We start from the raw sequence: 20708 nt of genomic DNA, 5'->3' as shown, positions 1-20708 counted from the left end.
TATCATTTCTCATCTCTCCCCAAACCACCTCTACATCCTGGTTTCCTGAACTTACGCCATCTCTCTATTGAGCTAATACCATCATTAATTAACGGAAGCAACCCTCCACCTTTTCCTAGCTTCCTATCCTTTCTAAATATCATGTACCCTTAAATATTTAGATCCCAATCTATGTCATCCTGTGCCAGCTTCCCAAGTGCAATTAGAGATGGGCAATAAATACATAAGCAAAATACTGCAGATGTCGTAAATCTGAAATAAAAAAAAGAAATTGCTGGAAATGTTCAGCAGGTCTGGCAGCATCTATGGAGACATAGTTAACATTTCAGGTTGATTACCTTTCGCCAGAACTCAGAGTTCTAAGAGTCAGAGTGCTATCAAGCAATACCTACATAGCAGCAATCTGCTCATTGACAACACTCAGCTCCAGACTTCAGCACAGCCTTGATCCAGATATGGACCCAAGAGCTGAATGCCAGTGGAGAGTTGACTTCCAGGGATGAGCCTTCATGTGGCAATTAACATTAATGCCACATGTGTGTCAGATAATAACTATCCTGAACAAGAGAAACCCCAATCATCTCCACTTAATGTTCAATAATACCACAGCACCGAATCTCCCATCATCAGTATCTGGGGAGGTGGTCACTCATCAGAAGCTCAATGGAACCAACCTATCAACCAGATTGCTGTTCCAACATGACTGCAGGGTCAATAACTTGGAATTCCCTACCTAACACCATTGTGGGAGTATCACCACCACTGGGCCTGCAGCAGTTCAAGGCAGACACCATCACCTTTTCATACAAGGGATGGGTTAAAAAATAAAAGCAACTTTTCCATCGCATTTACTTCCAGTGAAGTTTTTTAAAAATTCTTATAGCCACCCATTGCATATTTGTAGAATCATGAGGACTACATTAATACCTATCCATGCCACATCATGATCATTTCAGGCGACTGAAAAACTTTTCCATGCTACATTGGGAGTCCAAAATAGACTGGAGATACTCATCTGGCAGGGAACGAGACAAACTTCACATGCTTCCACAGCATTGGGATTGAGGATTGGATAATGGACAGAAAATATAGAAATATAAACAAAGTCGTTTTTGAGATGACAGGATGCAGCTAGTGGAATGCAGCAAGGATCAGTGCTTTTTCCTCAGATATTTACAATCTATATCAATGACACAGATGAGGGAGTTGAGCATAATATATCCAAGTTTGCTGGCGACAAAGTTAGATGGGAAAGTAAGAAAGAAGGACATCAAGAACCTGCAAAGGGACACAGAGCGGTTAAGTGACTAGGCAAAAAGGTGACAGACGGAGTATAATGTGGGGATGTGTGAAATTATCCACTTTGGTCGGAAGAATGGAAAAGCAGATTTTTTTTTAAAGAAAGGTGAGAGATGAGATGTTGGGATTCAGAAGGACTTGGGTGTCCTTGTACACAAATCACAAAGTGAACAATGGGGTTGGAGTATAACACTAAGGAAGTCTTGCTACAATTATATAGTGTCTTGGTGAGTCCACATTTGTAGTACAATGTAAGTTTTGGTCTCCTTAGCCAAGAAGGAATATACTTGCCTAAGAGGGGATAGGAACATAGCAGCAGGAGTAGGCCATTCAGCCCGTCAAGCCTGATCCGCCATTCAATTAGATCATGGTTGATCATTTACCTCAACACTATTTTGCCACTTTTTATTCATTCATGGGATGTGGGCATTGCTGGCCAGGCCAGCATTTATTGGCCAGCCCTAATTGCCCTTGAGAAGGTGGTGGGAGCTGCCTTCTCGAACCACTGCAGTCCTTGGAGTGTACGTACACCCACAGTGCTGTTTTAGGAAGGAAGTTCCAGGATTGTGACCCAGCGACAGTGAAGGAACGGCGATATAGTTCCAAATCAGGATGGTATGTGGCGTGGAGGGGAACTTGCTGTCGAAGGGACACTTGGTGAGTTGCTGCAATGCATCTTGCAGATGGTACACACTGCTGCCACTGTGCATCAGTGGTGAAAAAAGTGAATGTTGAGGGTGCTGGGTGGGGTGCCGATCAAGAGGGCTGCTTTAGCCTGGATGGCGTCGAGCTCCTTGAGTTGTGTTGGAGCTGTGCTCATCCAGGCAAGTGGAGAGTATTCCATCACACTCCTGACTTGCGCCTTGTAGATGGCGGATAGGCATTGGGGAGTCTTGAGCAAACTGATGGAGCTGCAGGCTGACAAGTCCCCGGGTCCTGATGGACTTCATCCTAGGGTTTTAAAAGTGGCGGCTAATGAGGTTGTAGATGCGTTGGTGTTAATTTTTCAAAATTCGCTAGATTCTGGTATGGTTTCAACAAACTGGAAAATCAACTATAACCCCTCTATACAATAAGTAGGTGGGAGGCGGAAAACAGGGAACTATAGGCCAGTTAGCTTGACATCTCTCATGGGGAAGCTGTTAGAATCAATCATTAAGGAGGCTATAGCTGGGTACTTAGAAAAACTCAAGATAATCAGGAATAGTCCGCATGGTTTTGTGAAAGGGAAATCATGTTTAACCAATTTACTGGAGTTCTTTGAAGGAGTAACGTGCGCTGTGGGTAAAGGGGAGCCTGTTGACGTACTGTACTTGAATTTCCAGAAGGCATTTGACAAGGTGCCACATCAAAGGTTATTGCACAAAGTAGGAGCTCATGGTGTAGGGTGTAACATATTAGCATAGATACAAGATTGGCTGGATGGCAGAAAACAGAGAGCATGCCCTTTTCTGATTGACAAGATGTGATGAGTGGAGTCCCACAGGGGTCTGTGCTGGGGCCTCAAATTTTTACAATTTATATCTACGACTTAGATGAGGGGAGCGATGGCACGGTAGCTAAATTTGCAGATGACATAAAGATAGGTAGGAAAGTATGTTGTGAAGAGGACATAAGGAGCTTGCAGACTGATATAGATTGGTTGAATGAGTGGGCAAAAATCGGGCAGATGGAGTATAATGTGGGAAAATGTGAAGTTCTTCACTTTGGCAGGGAGAATAAAAAGCAGAGTTTGACTTAAACGGAGAATGACTGCAGAATTCCGAGGTGCAGACGGATCTAGCTGCTCGAGTGCATGAGTCAAAAAACGTTAGTATGCAGGTACAGCAAGTCATAAAGAAGGCTAATGGAATGCTATCCTTTATTACGAGAGGAAAGTAAGGATGTTATGCTTCAGTTATACAGCGCATTGGTGAGACCACATCTCGAATACAGTGTGCAGTTTTGGTCTCCTTATTTGGGGAAGGATGTAAATGCGTTGGAGTTGGTTCAGAGGAGGTTTACTCGATCGATACCTGGAATGAGCGGGTTGTCTTATGAGGAAAGGTTGGACAGACTGGGCTTGGCTTCACTAGAGTTTAGAAGAGTGAGTGGACACTTGATTCAAGTATATAAGATCCTGAACGGTCTTGACAAGGTAGATGTGGAAAGGATGTTTCCTCTTGTGGGGGAGTGAAGAACTAGGGGGCAATGTTTTAAAATTAGGGGTCGCCCTTTTAGGACAGAGATGAGAAATTTTTTCTCTGAGGGTTGTGTGACTTTTGAACACTGCCTCAGAAGGTGGTGGAGACAGGGTCATTGCATATTTTTAAGGCAGAGATAGATAGATTCTTGTTCGGCAAGGGAATCAAAGGTAATTGAGGGTAGATGGGTGCGTGGAATTCAAGACACAAACAGATCAGCCATGATCTTATTGAATGGTGCAGGAGGCTCGAGGGGCCAACTGGTCTACTTTTGCTCCTAATTCATATTTTCTTCTGAGTCAGGTGGTAAGTTACTCGCCGCAAAATTCCCAGCCTCTGACCTGCTCTTGGAGCCACCGTATTTATGCGGCTGGTCCAGTTCAGTTTCTGGTCAATGGTAACCTCAGGATGTTGATAGTGGGGGATTCAACAATGGTAATACCACTGAACATCAAGGGGAGACGGCTAGATTCCGTCTTGTTTGAGATGGTCATTGCCTAGCACTTGTGTGGCGCGTATGTTACTTGTCACTTATCAGCCCAAGCTTGGATGCTGCCCAGGCCGCGCTGCATCTGGACATGGGCTGCTTCAGTATCTGAGGAGTCGCAAATGGTGCTGAACATTGTGCAATCAGCAAACATCCCCACTTCTGACCTCATGGAGGGAAAGTCATTGATGAAGAAGCTGAAGATGGTTGGGCCTAGGACATGACCCAGACGGACTCTTGTAATGATGTCCTGGGACAGAGGTGATTGACCTCCAACAACCACAACCATCTTCCTTTGTGCTAGGTATGACCAGCGGAGAGTTTCCCTCAAATTCCCATGGACTCCAGTTTTGCCCGAGCTCCTTAATACCATACTCGGTCAAATGCTACATTAATGTCAAGGGTAGTCATTCTCACCTCAAGTCTGGAGTTCAGCTCTTTTGTCCCTATTTGGACAAAAGCTGGAACGAGGTCTGGAGCTGAGTATCCCTGGCGGAACCTGAACTGAGTCATCAGTGAGCAGGTTATTGCTGAGCTAGTACCGCTTGATTACACTGTCAACGACACCTTCCATCACTTAGCTGATGATTGGGAGTAGACTGATAGGGTGGCAATTGTCCTGCTTTTTGTGTACAGGACATACGTGGGTAATTTTCCACATTGCCGGGTAGATGCCAGTGTTGTAGTTGTAGTGGAACAGCTTGGGGCACAGCAAGTTCTTAGTATCATAGGAAATAGGAGCAGGTGTAGGCCATTCCACCATTCAATCAGATCATGGCTGATCATCTAGTTCTGTGCCATTTTCCCCACTATCCCCATGTCCCTTGATGTCGCTAGTATTCAGAAATCTATTGATTTCTGTCCTCAACATATTCAACGATTGAACTTCAACAGCTCTCTGGGTACAGAATTCTACAGATTCACCACCCTCTGAGTAAATAAATTCCTCCTCATTTCAGTCTTAAATGGCCTGCAACCTGACCCGAACCAGATGACATGGATTAGGTCGCACTTCCGGGTCAGGCTCAGGTCGGGTGAGGCTGGATCGGACACACTCTATCACCACCTCAGGTAAGTGACTCTAATGTTAATTTACTTTTTGGACTTGAAAGGTGGTTTTGTTACAGTTATTTTAAGCTTGTGCAAGTAAGGAACAAAGTAAAAAATGGAAGGCAAGTTAACTGATAGTTGGGTCGGGTGCAGGGGAGAGAAAAAAAAAAATCGAAGGACTTGGGCCAGGTCGGGCTCGGGGTCGAATGGGGTTCTGTCCAGCTCGGGTCGGGTCTCATTTGCAGGCCCGAGCAGGCCTTTACTGTGTCCCCTTGTTCTAGACTCACCAGCCAGAGGAAACATCCTATCCACATCTACCCTGTCACAACCTGTTAAGAATTTTCTAAGTTTCAATGAAATCATCTCTCATTCTTCACAACTCTGGAGAATACAGGCCCAGTTTCTGCAATCGCTCCTCATAAGACTATCCCAACATCTCAGGGATTAGTCTGGTAAACCTCCGTTGTGCTCTCCCTATGGCAAGTATATCCTTCCTCAGATAAGGAGACCAAAACAGTACACAATACTCCAAGTGCAGTCTCACCAAGGCTTTATACAGTTGAAGTAATACATCTTTACTCCTGTACTCAAAACCATTGTAATGAAGGCCAACATACCATTTGCCTTCTTAACTGCTTGCTGCACCTTTCAGTGACTCACGAACAAGGACACCCAGGTCCCTTTGGACATCAACACTTCCCAACCTTTCATCATTTAATAAATACTCTGCCTTACTGTTTTTTCTACCAAGTGGATCACTTCACACTTATTCACATTATATTCCATCTACCATGTTCTTGCCCATTTAGCCTGTCCAAATCCCCTTAAAGCCTCCTTGCATCCTCCTCACAACTTACATTCCCTGCTAGTTTGTGTCATCTGCAAATCTGGAAATATTACAATTTGGTCCCCATATCTAAGTCATTTATATAGATTGTAAACAGCTCTGGCACAAGCATTGATCCTTGTGGTACCCACTAGTAACAGCCTGCCATCCTGAGAATGACCCATTTATTCCTAATCTCTGCTTTCTGTCTGTTACCAATTCTCAATCCATTGCAGTATATTACCTCCAATCCCATGTGCTCTAATTGCCTTTTGAAAATCCAAATACACCACATCCACAGGTTCTCCTTTATCTATGCTACAAGTAACACTCTCAAAAAACTCCAACAGGTTTGTCAAACATGATTTTCCTTCCAAATGTCTCCAGTATTATTGCCGGATTGTTGTCAGGGCCCATAGCCTTTGCAGCATCCAGTGCCCTCAGCTGTTTCTTCATATCACGTGGAGTGAATCGGATTGACTGAAGACTAGCATCTGTGATGCTGGGAACCTCTGGAGGAGGCAGAGATGGATCATCCACTCGCCACTTCTGGCTGAAGATGAATGCAAATGCTTCAGCCACGTCTTTTGCACTGATGTGATTGGCTCTCCCATCTTTGAGGATGGGGATATTTGTGAAACCTCATCCTCGTGTTAGTTGCTTAATTGTCCACCACCATTCATGACTGGATGTGGCAGGACTGCAAAGCTTAGATCTGATCCATTGGTTGTGGGATCGCTTAACCCAGTCTTTCAGATGCTGCTTTCGTTGTTTAGCATGCAAGTAGTCCTGTGCTGCAGCTTCACCAGGCTGACACCTCATTTTTAGGTATGCCTGGTGCTGCTCCTGGCATGCCCTCCTGCACTCTTCATCGATCCAGGGTTATCCCCATATCGACTGATGTCATTAGTATCCAGAAATCTATTGATTTCTGTCTTGAACATGCTCAATGATCGAACTTCCACAACCCTCTGGGGTTGAGAATTCCAAAGATTTACCACCCTCTGAGTGAAGAAATTTCTCCTCATCTCATTCTTAAATGGTCTCCCCTTTATTCTGAGACTACGACCCCTGGTTCTAGACTCACTAGCCAGGGGAAACATCCTATCTACATTACCCCTGTCACACCCTGTAAGAATTTTATAAGTTTCAACAAGATCACCTCTCACTCTTCAAAACTCTAGAGAAGACAGGTCCAGTTTCCTCAATCTCTCCTGAAGACAATCCCATCATCCCAGGGATTAGTCTGGTGAACTTCTGTTGCACCCCCTCTATGGCAAGTATGTCCTTCCACCGATGAGACGACCGCAACTGCATACAATACTCCAGGTGCAGTCTCACCAAGGCTCTATACAATTGCAGCAAGAACGCTTTACTCCTGTACTCAAAACCCCTCACAATGAAGGCCAACATACCATTTGCCTTCCTAACTATTTGCTGCACCAGCATGCTAGCTTTGAGTGACTCATGAACAAGGACACCTCATTTGCAAAAGTCCCTTGGTGCCATAGTATGAGAGAGATTTTCTGTATCTTCCTTCGTGAAGACAGACACAAAGTAATTTATTTTCTCCACTATTTCCCTATTCACAACTATAAATTCTCGTGTCTCCACTACTAATGGACCTACATTTGTCCTCACTAATCTTTTCCTTTTCCTAGTGCAACTAAGGTTCACTGGACTGATTCCTGGGATAAGCTGGCTATCCTACGAGAGAATGAGTCTATACTCTCTGGAGTTTAGAAGAATGAGCAGTTATCTCATTGAAAGGTATAAAATTCTTTGAGGCTTGACATGGTAGCTGCTCAGAGGCTGTTTCTCCTGACTAGAGTTGAGAACTAGAGGCCATTGTCTTAGAATAAGGGGCCAGCCAATTAGGAGAGATGAGGGAAAATTTCTTCACTTAGAAGCTTGAGACTCTTTGCAATTCTCTCCCCAGAGAGCTGCAGATGCTCAGTCAGTGAGTATATTCAAGATGGAGTTCGACAGATTTTTGGTCACTCAGGAATCAAGGGACATGGGAATAATGCAGGAAAGTGAGGTTAATGTAAAAATTTAGCCAAGATTTTATTGAATGGTGGAGAAGGCTCAAGGGGCCATATGGCCTACTCCTGCTCCTATTTTTTATTTTTTTGTACTATTTTCAATCGGATGTGTGAAGATAAAATAAAAGCTCCTTTTACAACTTAATCACCAAGCAATACACATGCTCAAATTTCAACAATTATGGAGAATGGCAACTCTCCAATTTTTTCATCATGATCAATTTCACCCCTTAGAGGAACACCAAACACCCAAATGAGGCGAAGCATGGGTGAGAGTCAAGTTCCACAGTGAAGTCCTGCTCGCAATATGCTGCAAGCAGAACCTCAGAATTATGCTCCTGCACCAATATAAAATTACAAAATAGCAACTAGAAGTAACTATTTGCACCAGGTATCCAGTTTAACAGTCATCTACCAATTCCTTCAGGATCTTTAACTTCTTCCATTTCAGAAGCCAAGCAATGCTTCAAAAAAAAAAATCCAAAATTACAAAAAGTAGGTCAATGCTTTGAAAAGGGACCAACACACCAAAACTAAAGTTATGAAGATGTGCTGAAAGGGGTCCAGAAAGGTTTTGGGTTGGCAGCTGAAATGGAGGAGACACAAGAGTGCAATGGAGGAGACAGAAGAGTGCAATGGAGGAGACAGAAGAGTGCAATGGAGGAACTCTGTGAAAACAACTTCAAAAATATTAAAATAAATAGATGGGAATATCTGAAGGTATGTACTTGCTAGTCAAGACATTGACTCAAGGAGTTTGCCATTCAAACCGCACAACATAAAATCATTAAGTTATAAATGAAGAGACTTTCTGAAGGGAGCCCATGTGGGCTATTTGCTATCATAGAGCGTCACAGCGATTAGTGCATGCTGATATTTTCCTGTCCCAAGTCTAATCAAATCTTTGCTATATGAGCTTATGTGGCTGAACCAAATACAGAGAGCTACTATTTTAAATATTACTTCTGCAAACAGCAAAACCCTTTCTGAACAGCTGAGTCCATGATTAACAGAAATAATAGGGCGGCACAGTGGCGCAGTGGTTAGCACCGCAGCCTCACAGCTCCAGGGACCCGGGTTCAATTCCGGGTACTGCCCGTGTGGAGTTTGCAAGTTCTCCCTGTGTCTGCGTGGGTTTTCTCCGGGTGCTCCGGTTTCCTCCCACCAGCCAAAAGACTTGCAGGTTGATAGGTAAATTGGCCATTATAAATTGTCACTAGTATAGGTCGGTGGTAGGGAAATATCGGGACAGGTGGGGATGTTTGGTAGGAATATGGGATTAGTATAAATGGGTGGTTGATGTTCGGCACAGACTCGGTGGGCCGAAGGGCCTGTTTCAGTGCTGTATCTCTAATCTAATCTAAATAGCAGGTTCGGTGTGTATCAAGAATGCAACACAGTTCAGAGGTTACAGATGTCACAAGCTGCAACAGCCAGCTATTATTGTATACAGAAAGTTTAATTTGTTGTTTCACTTTGGATCACCCACTGCCACAGCACATAATCCAGTCAGTGGGAAAGCACAACAGGAAGGGGGCAAGACAAAAGGGAACTTTCCATGTCTCACGTATGTTACAATAGCTGCTGGTTACATTTTAAGCTAAAGGTTGGGGGGGGGGGGGGGGGGGGGGGTGTGCAGAAATAGTACTTCATATGCAGCTTTGCTTACAAAATGGATAACAACACTGACCAAAACAATTCAATTATAAATCTAAAACGTCTCTTATTAAGAACTTATGTAATGGATGCAACTGGACCAGAATACAAGTTCACATCAGTAATTCATCACACAATAATCTGAACGGTTGTGTCAAAGCAAACCAGAGGCCTGGTACTACCTCAGGGTGGGAGAGGATTTTTTTATTTAAATTGAGGGGCAAATTATTGCAATCTGCTTTCACCAGCTTTGTCGCCTACTCAAGAACTATACTGGCAAAGGTCTAGAAGCCAGCAGAGCTTATGTGGTGTCTGCACTGAAACAGTTCTAAACAAAACAGAGAGTCAGATGGGCTGCACAGGACAACTGCTTTAGAGTTTGGCTCAGTTGGTAGCAATCTCACCTTTGAGTCAGAATGTTGTGGGTTTATGCTCCATACTATGATGTAAACTCAATCCAGGTTGACATTTCAGTACAGTAATGAAAGAGTTGTAGATGCCATCCTTTGAACAAGACATAAAACAGCTGTCTATTTAATCAAGATTTTTAAACAATCCTATGGTACAATGTGATTAGAGGAATAGAAGTAGGCCATTCAGCCCCCCAATCCTGTTCTACCATTCAAACAGATGATGGCTGATCTGTCTCTCAACTCAGTACACCCACCTTTGATCTACATAGGAGGAGCAGATATGTTGGCAAATCTCAAAGATGTAAAAATAATAGGGTAATAGTCGGGGAATTCAACTTCCCCAATATCAACTGGGATAGTCTTATTGCAAAAGGCTTAAAGGGGGCGGAATTCTTAAAGTGCATACAGGAGAGCTTTTTGAGCCAGCAAGTATAAAGTTCTACAACAGAAGGGGCAGTACTGGACCTAATCCTAGGGAATGAAGAGTCAGTGGGGCAGCATTTCAGGGATAGTGACCATAACTCTAAGATTTAAGGTAGTTATGGAAAAGGACAAAGATGGACCAGACATAAAGGTACTGAATTCGGGGAAGGCCGATTTGAATATGATAAAACAGGATTGGGCCAAAGTGGACTGGGAGCAGCTACTTGTAGGAAAGTCTACATCAGACCAGAGGGAGTCATTCAAAAAGAAAGTAGTGAGAGTTCAGGGCCTACATTTACCTGTTAGGGTGAAGGGTAGGACCAACAAGTCCAGGGAACCCTGGATGTCAAAGGATATAGAGGATTGGATAAGGAAAAAAAGGAGGCTTATGGCAGATTCAAAGCGCTGAAAACAGCAGAGGACCTGGAGGGATATAGAAAGTGTGTATGGGGGGGGGGGGGGAACGGTATTTAAAAAGTAATTAGGAGGACAAAGAGGGGACATGAAAAAACACTGGCGGGCAAGATAAAGGAAAATGCCAAGGCCTTTTTTTTTTTAAAGTATATTAAGGGCAGGAGGATAACCAGGGAAAGAGTAGGGCCCATTAGGGACCAAAGTGGCAATGTGTGTGTGGAGCCGGAGGACATAGGTGAGGTTTTAAATCATTACTTTTCATAGTGTTCACCATGGAGAAGGACGATGCAGGAGTAGAGATCACGGAGGGGGATTGTGATATACTTGAACAAATTAACACTGAAAGGGAGGAAGTATCAGCTGTTTTAGCGGGCTTAAAAGTGGTTGAATCCCCAGGCCCAGATGAGATGTGCCCCAGGCTGTTATGTGAGGCAAGGGAGGAGATAGCAGGGGCTCTGACACAATTTTCAAATCCTCTCTGGCCACAGGAGAGGTAACCAGAGGGCAGCGAATGTGGTACCATTATTCAAGAAGGGTAGAAGGGATAACCCAGGTAATTACAGGCCTGTGAGTCTAACATCAGTAGTGGGGAAACTATTGGAAAAATTCTCAGGGACAGGATTAATCTCCACTTGGAGAGGCAAGGATTAATCAGGGATAGTCAACATGGCTTTGTCAGGGGGAAATACTGTCTAACAAACTTGATTGAGTTTTGGGAGGAGGTGACTAGATTTGTAGATGAGGGTAAAACAGTTGATACAGTCTACATGGACTTCAGTAAAGCTTTTGATAAGGTCCCGCATGGGAGATTGGTTAAGAAGGTAAGAACCCATTGAATCCAGGGCAATTTGGCAAATTGGATCCAAAATTGGCTTAGTGGCAGAAGGCAGAGGGTGATGGTCGAGGGTTGTTTTTCCGATTGGAAGCCTGTGACCAGTGATGTACTGCAGGGCTCGGTGCTGGGACCCTTGCTGTTTGTATCGTACTTTAATGACAGACATGAATATAGCAGGTATGATCAACAAGTTCACAGTTGACACGAAAATTGGTGGCGTCGTAAATAGTGAGGAGGAAATCCTTAGATTACAGGATGACATAAATGGGCTGGTCAGATGGGCAGAGCAGTGGCAAATGGAATTTAATCCTGAGAAGTGACAGGTGATGCATTTTGGGAGGACTAACAAGGCAAGGGAATATACAATAGATGGTAGGATCCTAAGTACAGAGGGTCAGAGGGACCTTGGTGTACTTTTCCATAGATCACTGAAGGCAACAGCACGAGTAGATAAGGTAGTTCGGAAGGCATACGGGATACTTGCCTTTATTATCCGAGGCATAGCATGTAAGAGCAGGGAGGTTATGATGGAGCTATATAAAATGCTAGTTAGGCTACAGCTGGAGGACTGTGTACAGTTCAGGGCATCACACTATAGGAAGGATGTGATTGCACTAGAGAGGATGCAGAGGAGATTCACCAGGATGTTGCCGGAGCTGGAGCATTTCAGCTATGAAGAGAGACTGGATAGACGAGGATTGGTTTCCTGAGAGCAGAGAAGGCTGAGGGGGGACCTGATTGAATTATAAAAAATTATGAGGGGCTTGGATAGGATAGAAAGTTCCACACTTCCACTACCCTTATTGTGGAAGAGTGTTTCCCAATGCACTCTTAAATGGCCTAGCATGGGATTATGCCCCCTTGTTCTGGATTTTCCCATCAGAGAAAAAGCTTATCTTTATCTAAAAGAACAAATTTTCATTTACATAGCACTTTTCACAACCTGAGAATGTTCCAAAGGGCTTTATAGCCAATTAAGTCATTTTGAAATGTAGTTTGATAATGCAAGAAAAGTGGCAGTCAATTTGCACACAGCAAAGTCCCACAAAAGCAATGTGATAATGATGAGATAATCACTTTTATTTAAAACGGATTATGGTTAAGGGATAAATATTGGCCAGGCCATTACGATCCATTAGGTCACCCTTCAAACTTAACGCAATGGCGTAGTGGTAATGTCATTGAATTAGTAATCCCAAGGCCAGGCTAATGTTCTGGGGACATGGGTTCACATCCTACCATGGCAGCTGGTGGAATTTAAATTCAATTAATAATAAAAAAAATCTGGAATTGAAAGCTAGTCTCAATAACGATCATCGATTGTTGTAAAAACTCATCTGGTTCACTAATGTTCCCTAGGGAAGGAAATCTGCTATGCTCACCTGGTCTGGCCTACACGTGACTTCAGACCCACAGCAATGTGGTTAACTCTTAATCGCCGTCTGAAATAGCCTAGCAAGTCACTCACAAAGACAACTGGGGATGGGCAACAAATGCTGGCCTTGCCAGTGATGCCCACATCCCATGAGGAATTTAAAAAAATACAAAATCACAGAATCGTTGCAGCACAGGAGGTCATTCAGTCCATCGGCTCTGTACTGGCTCTCCGAAAGAACAATTCACTTGGTGCCATCCCCCTGCCTTCTCCCCTTAATTATCTAATTCCCTTGCCTCAATTGAACCTGCATTCCAGATCCTGACCACTCGCTGTGTGAAAATTTTTCATGTCACCATTGCTTCTTTTGCAAATGACCTTAAATCCGTGCCCTCTTGTTCTCGATCCTTTCATGAGTGCTAACAGTTTCTCCCTATCTACTCTGTCCAGGCCCCTCATGACTTTGAGCAACTCTATCAAATCTTCTCTCAGCCTTCTCTTCGGCAAGGAAAACAGTCCCAACTTCTCCAATCTATCTTTGTCAATGAAGTTCCTCATCCTTTAAATACAATCCAAGTTTATGCAACCTCTTGTCGTAATTTAAGACTTTGAGCCCAGTATTATTTTGATAAATCGGCAATGTATTTCCTCAATATCAATGCATCTTTCCTGAAGAATGGTGACGACAACTGAACTCAATACTCCAGCTGGGGTCTGGCCAAGGCTCTGTACAAATAAAGGAAAACTTCCTCTCCACTAGTCTTTGATTATTTTTGTATCTATGTACTAGCATTTCAACATTTATACACCTGCACATGCAAATCCTTTTGCACTTGCACAGTTTAGTCCCTCACATTAACAAAATATTCTAACTTGTCTTTCTTGGATCCAAGGTAGACTGCCTCACACACCTCCACATCTATGAACATATGAATTGGGAGCAGGAGTAGGCCATTCGGCCCCTTCGTGCCTGCTCTGCCATTTAATAAGATCATGGCTGATCTGATTGCAGCTTCAAATCCACTTTCGCGCCTACCCCCAATTCCCTTTGACTTCCTTGTTAGTCAAGAATTTATCTACCTCTGCCTTAAAAATATTCAATTACCCTGCCTCCATCGCTCTCCGGGAAAGAGAATTTCACAGACTCTCAACCCTCAGAGAAAATTTTCTCACTTCTGTCTTAAATCGGCGACCCCTTATTTTTAAACTGCGTCCCCTAGTTCTAGTCTCTCCCACAAGGGGAAAATATCCTTTCAGCATCCACCCTGTCAAGTTCCCTCAGGATCTTATATGTTTCAATAATATCACCTCTCATTCTTCTAAACTCCAATGGATACAGACCCAACCTGTCCAACCTTTCATCGTAAGATAATCACCACCAACACACCCCTCCCCCCCCACCGCCAATCCCAACTATCAAGAGTGAATCATCTCTGCACTGCCTCGACGCAGTTACATCCTTTCTCAAAGGAGACTAAAACTGTAAAGTACTCCAGATGTGGTCTCACCAATACCCTGTACAACTGAAGCAAAACATCGCTTTTATGTTGCATTCCCCTTGCAATAAACGACAACATTCCATTTGCCTTCCTAATCACTTGCTGTACCTGCATACCAACCTTCTGTGATTTATGTACCAGGACACCCAGCTCCCTCTGTACCTCAGAGCATTGCAATCTCTCTCCATTTAAATAATATGCTGCTTCACTATTCTTATTACCAAAGTGGATAAGTTCACATTTTCCAATATTATACTCCGTTTGCCAAAATTTTGCCCACTCACTTAAACTATCTATATCCCTTTGCAGATTCCTTATGCCATCTTCACAGCCTACTTTTCTACCTATCTTTACGTCATCAGCAAATTTAGCAACCATACATTAGGTCCCTTCATCCAAGTCACTGACAGATTGTAAATAATCAAGGCCCCAGCACTGATCCCACTGACACTCCACGAGTTACAACTTGCCAATCCATAAAAGAACCATTTATTGCAACACTCTGCTTCTTGTTAGCCAAGCAATCCTTTATCCCTGCTAATATGTCACCCCCTACACCATGAGATCTTATTTTGCTTAGTAACTTTTGATATGGCACCTTGTCAAATGCCTTCTGAAAATCCAAGTACACCATATCCACAGGTTCCCCTTTATCCACATTGTTCGTCACATCCACAAAGAACTCCAATAAATTAGTCAAACAGGATTTCCATTTCATAAAATCATGTTGACTCTGCCTGATTACATTGAGATTTTCTAAATACCCCACGATAACCTCCTTCAGAATAGATTCCAGCATTTTCCCTGTGACAGGCCTGTAGTTTCCTGCTTTCTGTGTCCCTCCTTTCTTGAATAGAGGAGTCACATTCACTACTTTCCCATCAGTCTTAGCAGAATCTAGAGAACTTTTGAAAATTAAAACTAATGCATCTACTATCTCAGCAGCCACTTCTTTTAAGACCCTAGGATGAAGCCCATCAGGACCTGGGGACTTGTCATCTGTTTGTTCTGATAATGTTTTCAGCACCCTTTCCCTGGTGATTAATTGTTTTAAGTTTCTTCTTCCCTTTCACCTTCTGATTCACAATTATGTCTGGGATGTTATTTTTATCCTCTACAGTGAAGACAGATGCAAAATATTTGTTCAATTCCTCCACCATCTCCTTATTTTCCATTATTAATCCCCCAGACACTCTCTCGAGAGCACCAACGCTCACTTGACTTTTTTCTTTTCTAAATACCTGTGGAAACTATTATCTGTTTTTATATTTTTATTTATTTTATTTAGAGATACAGTACTGAAACAGGCCCTTCGGCCCACTGAATCTGTGCCGACCAACAACCACCCATTTATACTAATCCTACATTAATCATTCTCTAGCTAGCTTTCTCTCACACTCTCATTTCTCCCTCATTAACCTTTTATTCATTCTTTGCTTCTCTTTATATTCTGCCCAATCTTCTGACCTGCCACTCATCTTGGTGGAATTATATGCTTTTTCTTTTAATTTGATACTATCTTTAACTTCCTTAGTGAGCAATGGATGGAGCGTCCTTCCCTTAAGAGTCTTTCTTTCTCATAGGAATGTATCTTTTCTGATTACTCTGAAGTATCTCCTTTCAATGTCTGCCACTGCATCTCTACTGACCTATCCCTTAACATAATTTGCCAGTTTACTTTTGCCAACTCTGCCTTCATGCCCTCATAATTGCCCTTATTTAAGTGTAAAACACTAGTCTTACATTCACCCTTCTCTCCCTCAAACTGAATGTGAAATTTGATCATACGATCACAGCTATCTAGGGGAGTCTTCACTATGCAGTCATTAATTAATCTTGTCTTATTGCACAGTACCTGATCGAGCACAGCCTGCTGTCTGGTTGGCTCTAGAACGTGCTGCTCTAAGAAACTGTCCTGAAAACACTCCATGAACTCATCATCCAGGCTACCTTTGTCAATCTGATTCGTCCAATCTATATGTAGATTAAAATCACCCATGATTATCATGGTATCTTTCTTACAAGCCCCCATTATTTCATCCTGTATACCACGCCCTGCAGCGTGGTTACTTTAGGGGGCCTATAAACGACTCCCACAAGTAACGTCTTAGCTTTACTATTTCTCATCTCTACCTAAACTGATTCGACATCTTGATCTCCAAAACTAAGGTCATCTCTCTCTATTGTACCAATGCCATCCTTAATTAACAATCCTACCCCTCCACCTTTTCTTTTTCTGCTAAAGTTTTGCCTATTTATATAAATCACACATGGGAAGTTCTCCTTACATCCTTGTTGATTTGCCATCTTCAACGTCTACCAAAAAAAGAAAATCCCAAATAACTGGTTATTAATGAAAAGTTGCTGAGCACCAGTATGGCTCCTACATACTTCAGAAAGTAATTGCATGAAGCACTGAAACATTTTGGCTGCAAGGTTCCATAAAAATCCAAGTATCTGTTTACAGACAATACATACAAATGTGGTTTCCAAAAATCAAAGGAAATGACAACATATCCAATAATAGATGTACTGGGAGAGGTTTGGTTCCAATGCATCCAATAATTCTGACCCCTATTTACTTCCCAGTGATATTTAAATAATGACTCCTACCAAAATTAAACCAAATACGTCACACAAGATTCAATGGCCATCTATAGTTTCCTATATGTTTTTAACGATCCAAAACCCTTTTCTGTTATTGTGGGAATGAACTGAAATTTATGTAGGCTCATTCTATCAACAACTATCGTAATTAAAACAGACCACTAAACAACAGTGAGGGTGCCGCCTAGGAGGAAGCAAAAGAGAATACAGCAAAAAACCAAGATAAAGTACAGGATCATTAAATTTAGGAGAACCGTGCTTTTATCAAGCACCACAAGTTATTTGTAAAAGATTTTCTCCTGTCTTTACCCAGATTAATTTTCCACTTTTGCTGTAAAACATCCACTAGCAAAAATCAGAGCACCGTATCTGTCAATTCCTGGTTTATCCTTCACTTGAGCATACAACAGTGCACAACATCATAACATTAGTTCAACCACCATTGTTAGACTAAGTCTATAATAACTCTTTCAACATGGAGAAATAGTTGCTCAAGAATAAAAATCTTGCCAATAGGATCACTTCCAAAAATTAAACAAGGCTAGAAAAAAAAAGAACAAATTAAGTGCAAATGAATACACCAACATGCACCATTTATTAATGTTTTGCTTAAATCTTGATAGCAGAATATGGCCACAACATTTGCACTCTGCTAGGAACTTTATTCCAAGTTGTAGTAAATTGTTAAGGGCCATAATCCCAGTATCTACCTATCTCCTTTTTGCATCAGACTATCTATCCTAGGTCCAGCATTGTCACTGTTGGAAAGCTGTAAGCAAAGGCCCAGACGCGCACTGAATTGCAAGTCTCCTGGAGGCCACAGATGGGAAACAGTGGATCACAAGTAGCTCCCGGGCCACACTCCGAACATCACAGGTTTAAATGACACTCTTTAAGTTCACAATTGGTTAATGACAGAGTTGTCATGCATCTTTATGACTTATTCTAAGAACTATAAAATTAATTTAACATAAAATTAACTTAACATACAACCTTAAGATTAACCCAGAGGGGTACATTTACACTGCAGCTTTAATATTCAACTCTCCCTTTCGGCAATGGTTGCAGCTCGCAAACAGGGCATTTCGATGTTATGACTCTTCTCATAGAATGTACATTTACACATGAATGATTAACACGCTGGCAGTCCTAATCTTTTGCATGTTAACTCTTTAGATGTATTTTAAAGTCATGGTGTTATATTATCTCTTCATCCAAAACTAGCCATAAAACACCAGAATTATCAGTTCTTATACCAATAATTGTACATTTACTGGATACTGGGATGAAGCTTAGAAATGGAAGTCTTTTAATCACAACATGGAATAATTACCATAGGTTCCTGAGTACACGAACAAGCATTATTTGCATGTCTCAAAAACGACAGTACAATACAGAAAACTAGTTAAATTTGCAGAATAGCTGCTTTAAGTTAAAAGTTTAAGTGGCAGACCAGTAAAATATTTTACACTGCATTATACTTCACATTTAAGAAATAAATTCTTGCATCTTCATTTATCCAAAGTGAACATGAGCAGTACTCCAATAAATACACTGAAACACATCATGCTGTTTATTCAATTAATCAATTTAAAGTCAAACAAAAGAAACATACTGATTTACAAACAACTGTAATGGATTTATTTCAAGACATTGGAAATGCACACAACTAAAATTTTCACCAACCTGAAAACAACTCGTTGGTTACTATACATTGCTACTATCTTACAAGTTAGTTTATATTCTTTTGCCAAAAGAAAAGTAATAAGTACAATAATTACTAAACAGCAGAACTAGCCAACTACCTTCACAGACAAGTCCACGTACCATTACTCACAGACTGCCTATTACAACACCATTCACTGTATTTAGATTTTCAGAAACAAGTAACTTTTATTATTCAGATACAAACAATAAAATAATCACAATCCTTAATACTTGCAAAAATATATTCTGCATTTAAAAAGATAGCTGTTTAAAAACAATTCATACAGACATAATAAAATCTTGCAAAGGAGCATTCCAATTCACAATACATTTAAACAAAAGCATTTTAACAAGCCGCTCAATAGGAGCAAATGGGGGATGGGGAAAGAGAAAGAAGATATATAGATATACTGTGGATACATGATATAAACATGGAAGATACCATCAATGAAGCATACAAGAGATAGGCCACAGGACCGGTGAGTACCTGATTTTCCTTGGAAGATTTTGTGTCAGTGCTGTAAGGCCCGTTGAAACAGAATAGTGCACAAGCAGAAGAACAGATAACGATACCAAGATAGCTGAATTAATGACCACCGCCCCGCCAACAAAGCCAAACACAAACAGAAGCATGCAACCAGGACTCATGGCTCTGTGCTGGCATGGTTGTGTTCAGAGACCAGAACACTGTGGGGAATGTTACATGGGGTTGAGGGTGTATCCTTGGACTGAAAAATCTGTCACTCAACCACGGTCACAAAAGCAGCTACTCGAAACAATGCCATCAGCACACCCAGCGAGCTACATTCTGCAGCAGCTCACACAGAATGACGTCATCCTGCTAATACTTAAAAACTGGAGCTGATCGCCTCAGCATCACTGCTGCAGCACTAGCAGCCATCGCTTCATTATCCATCCCCCCTCAGCTACCCTGCTTACTCGTTGCAAAAACCCACTGCTTACATAACACATGGACATAAAAGGAACCCTTATTATTCAGCACAAATAGCCAGATTGAGCTCTTGCATAAAGTACTCAATCATAAAAACTTACATGCTCAAGATAATTCTTTTAAAAACAGCTTTTAGTAGAGAAGCTGTTTTACCAACAATTTTACTGCTGTTAAATCAGTGCTCTCAGCATAATTCTTTTAATTCCAGCCTATTAGCCAGCTACGCTCTATCATACAATGCACTTATCCAACATCAGCCAAACTATTGTTCACTGCTCTGTCATTAGGCAAATGGGTCGCTGATCAGATGTTGCAGAAACACATCGATATTTCTATTCTGATCGAAAGGAGATAACACAAGAATGCTTACCTAACTCTGTTGTGCACTCCAGGTTCCTGCAGGTCTGCCCCAAGCAACTGGTGAAGTTTGGTTCGTTCTAAGTGCTCCATGTAATTGTGGATCATCTATAAAGGAAACAGAGGGGGGAAAAAATGTCAGGTTTATCCAGGTCTTATTGCTTCAAGAATAGATGTTCTATGTGAAAGTTAAAACCACTTAGTTTTACAACTCCAATGCAATGCATGCAATTTTCATATCTTTACGTTTTGTACTTAGAATCACTAAGATTATATAAGTTATGTTCAATAACTCATTTGTGATTTTAGATGGGTGAGGGCATGAGCAAACTCCCACTGCATTTTCAGTGAAAAAGTTGAGGATTTAACACTATGATCCTTTTTTTAACCTGGTTAAAAGGAGGGGTGTATGGGGTGTACAGATGGAGGCATCACCCTTGTATTTTCAGTCAGCTGCATCCTACTTGTAGGATGGATCTACAACAAAGCTGAATGGAGCGATTGGAAGGTATCAGCTGATGTGGCTGGAGAGTGGGAAATATCTGGATCTGAGACTAGAGAGTGCAATTAATAAAACTTG

General features: G+C 41.9%; 1 protein-coding gene across 6 annotated transcripts in view; it reads right to left on the bottom strand.

The window, feature by feature from the left end:
* The window catches only part of LOC137384473 (C-Jun-amino-terminal kinase-interacting protein 4-like), a 321098-nt gene that overhangs the window by 176011 nt on the left and 124379 nt on the right, over window positions 1-20708 (bottom strand). For 5 of the 6 annotated variants that reach the window (XM_068058602.1, XM_068058604.1, XM_068058603.1 and 2 more), the window contains exon 4: window positions 20142-20236. In XM_068058602.1, the coding sequence (XP_067914703.1) occupies window positions 20142-20236 (95 nt within the window). Of the gene's footprint in view, window positions 1-18105; window positions 18200-20141; window positions 20237-20708 lie in introns of those variants that run through there. The other variant, XM_068058607.1, reaches the window with a different exon arrangement.

This window comes from Heterodontus francisci, chromosome 26 (genome assembly GCF_036365525.1).
Source record: "Heterodontus francisci isolate sHetFra1 chromosome 26, sHetFra1.hap1, whole genome shotgun sequence".
Classification (NCBI taxonomy): Eukaryota; Metazoa; Chordata; class Chondrichthyes; order Heterodontiformes; family Heterodontidae; genus Heterodontus; species Heterodontus francisci.
The sequence above is the reverse complement of the archived record's forward strand: the minus strand, read 5'-3'. Positions and strand labels throughout refer to the sequence as shown.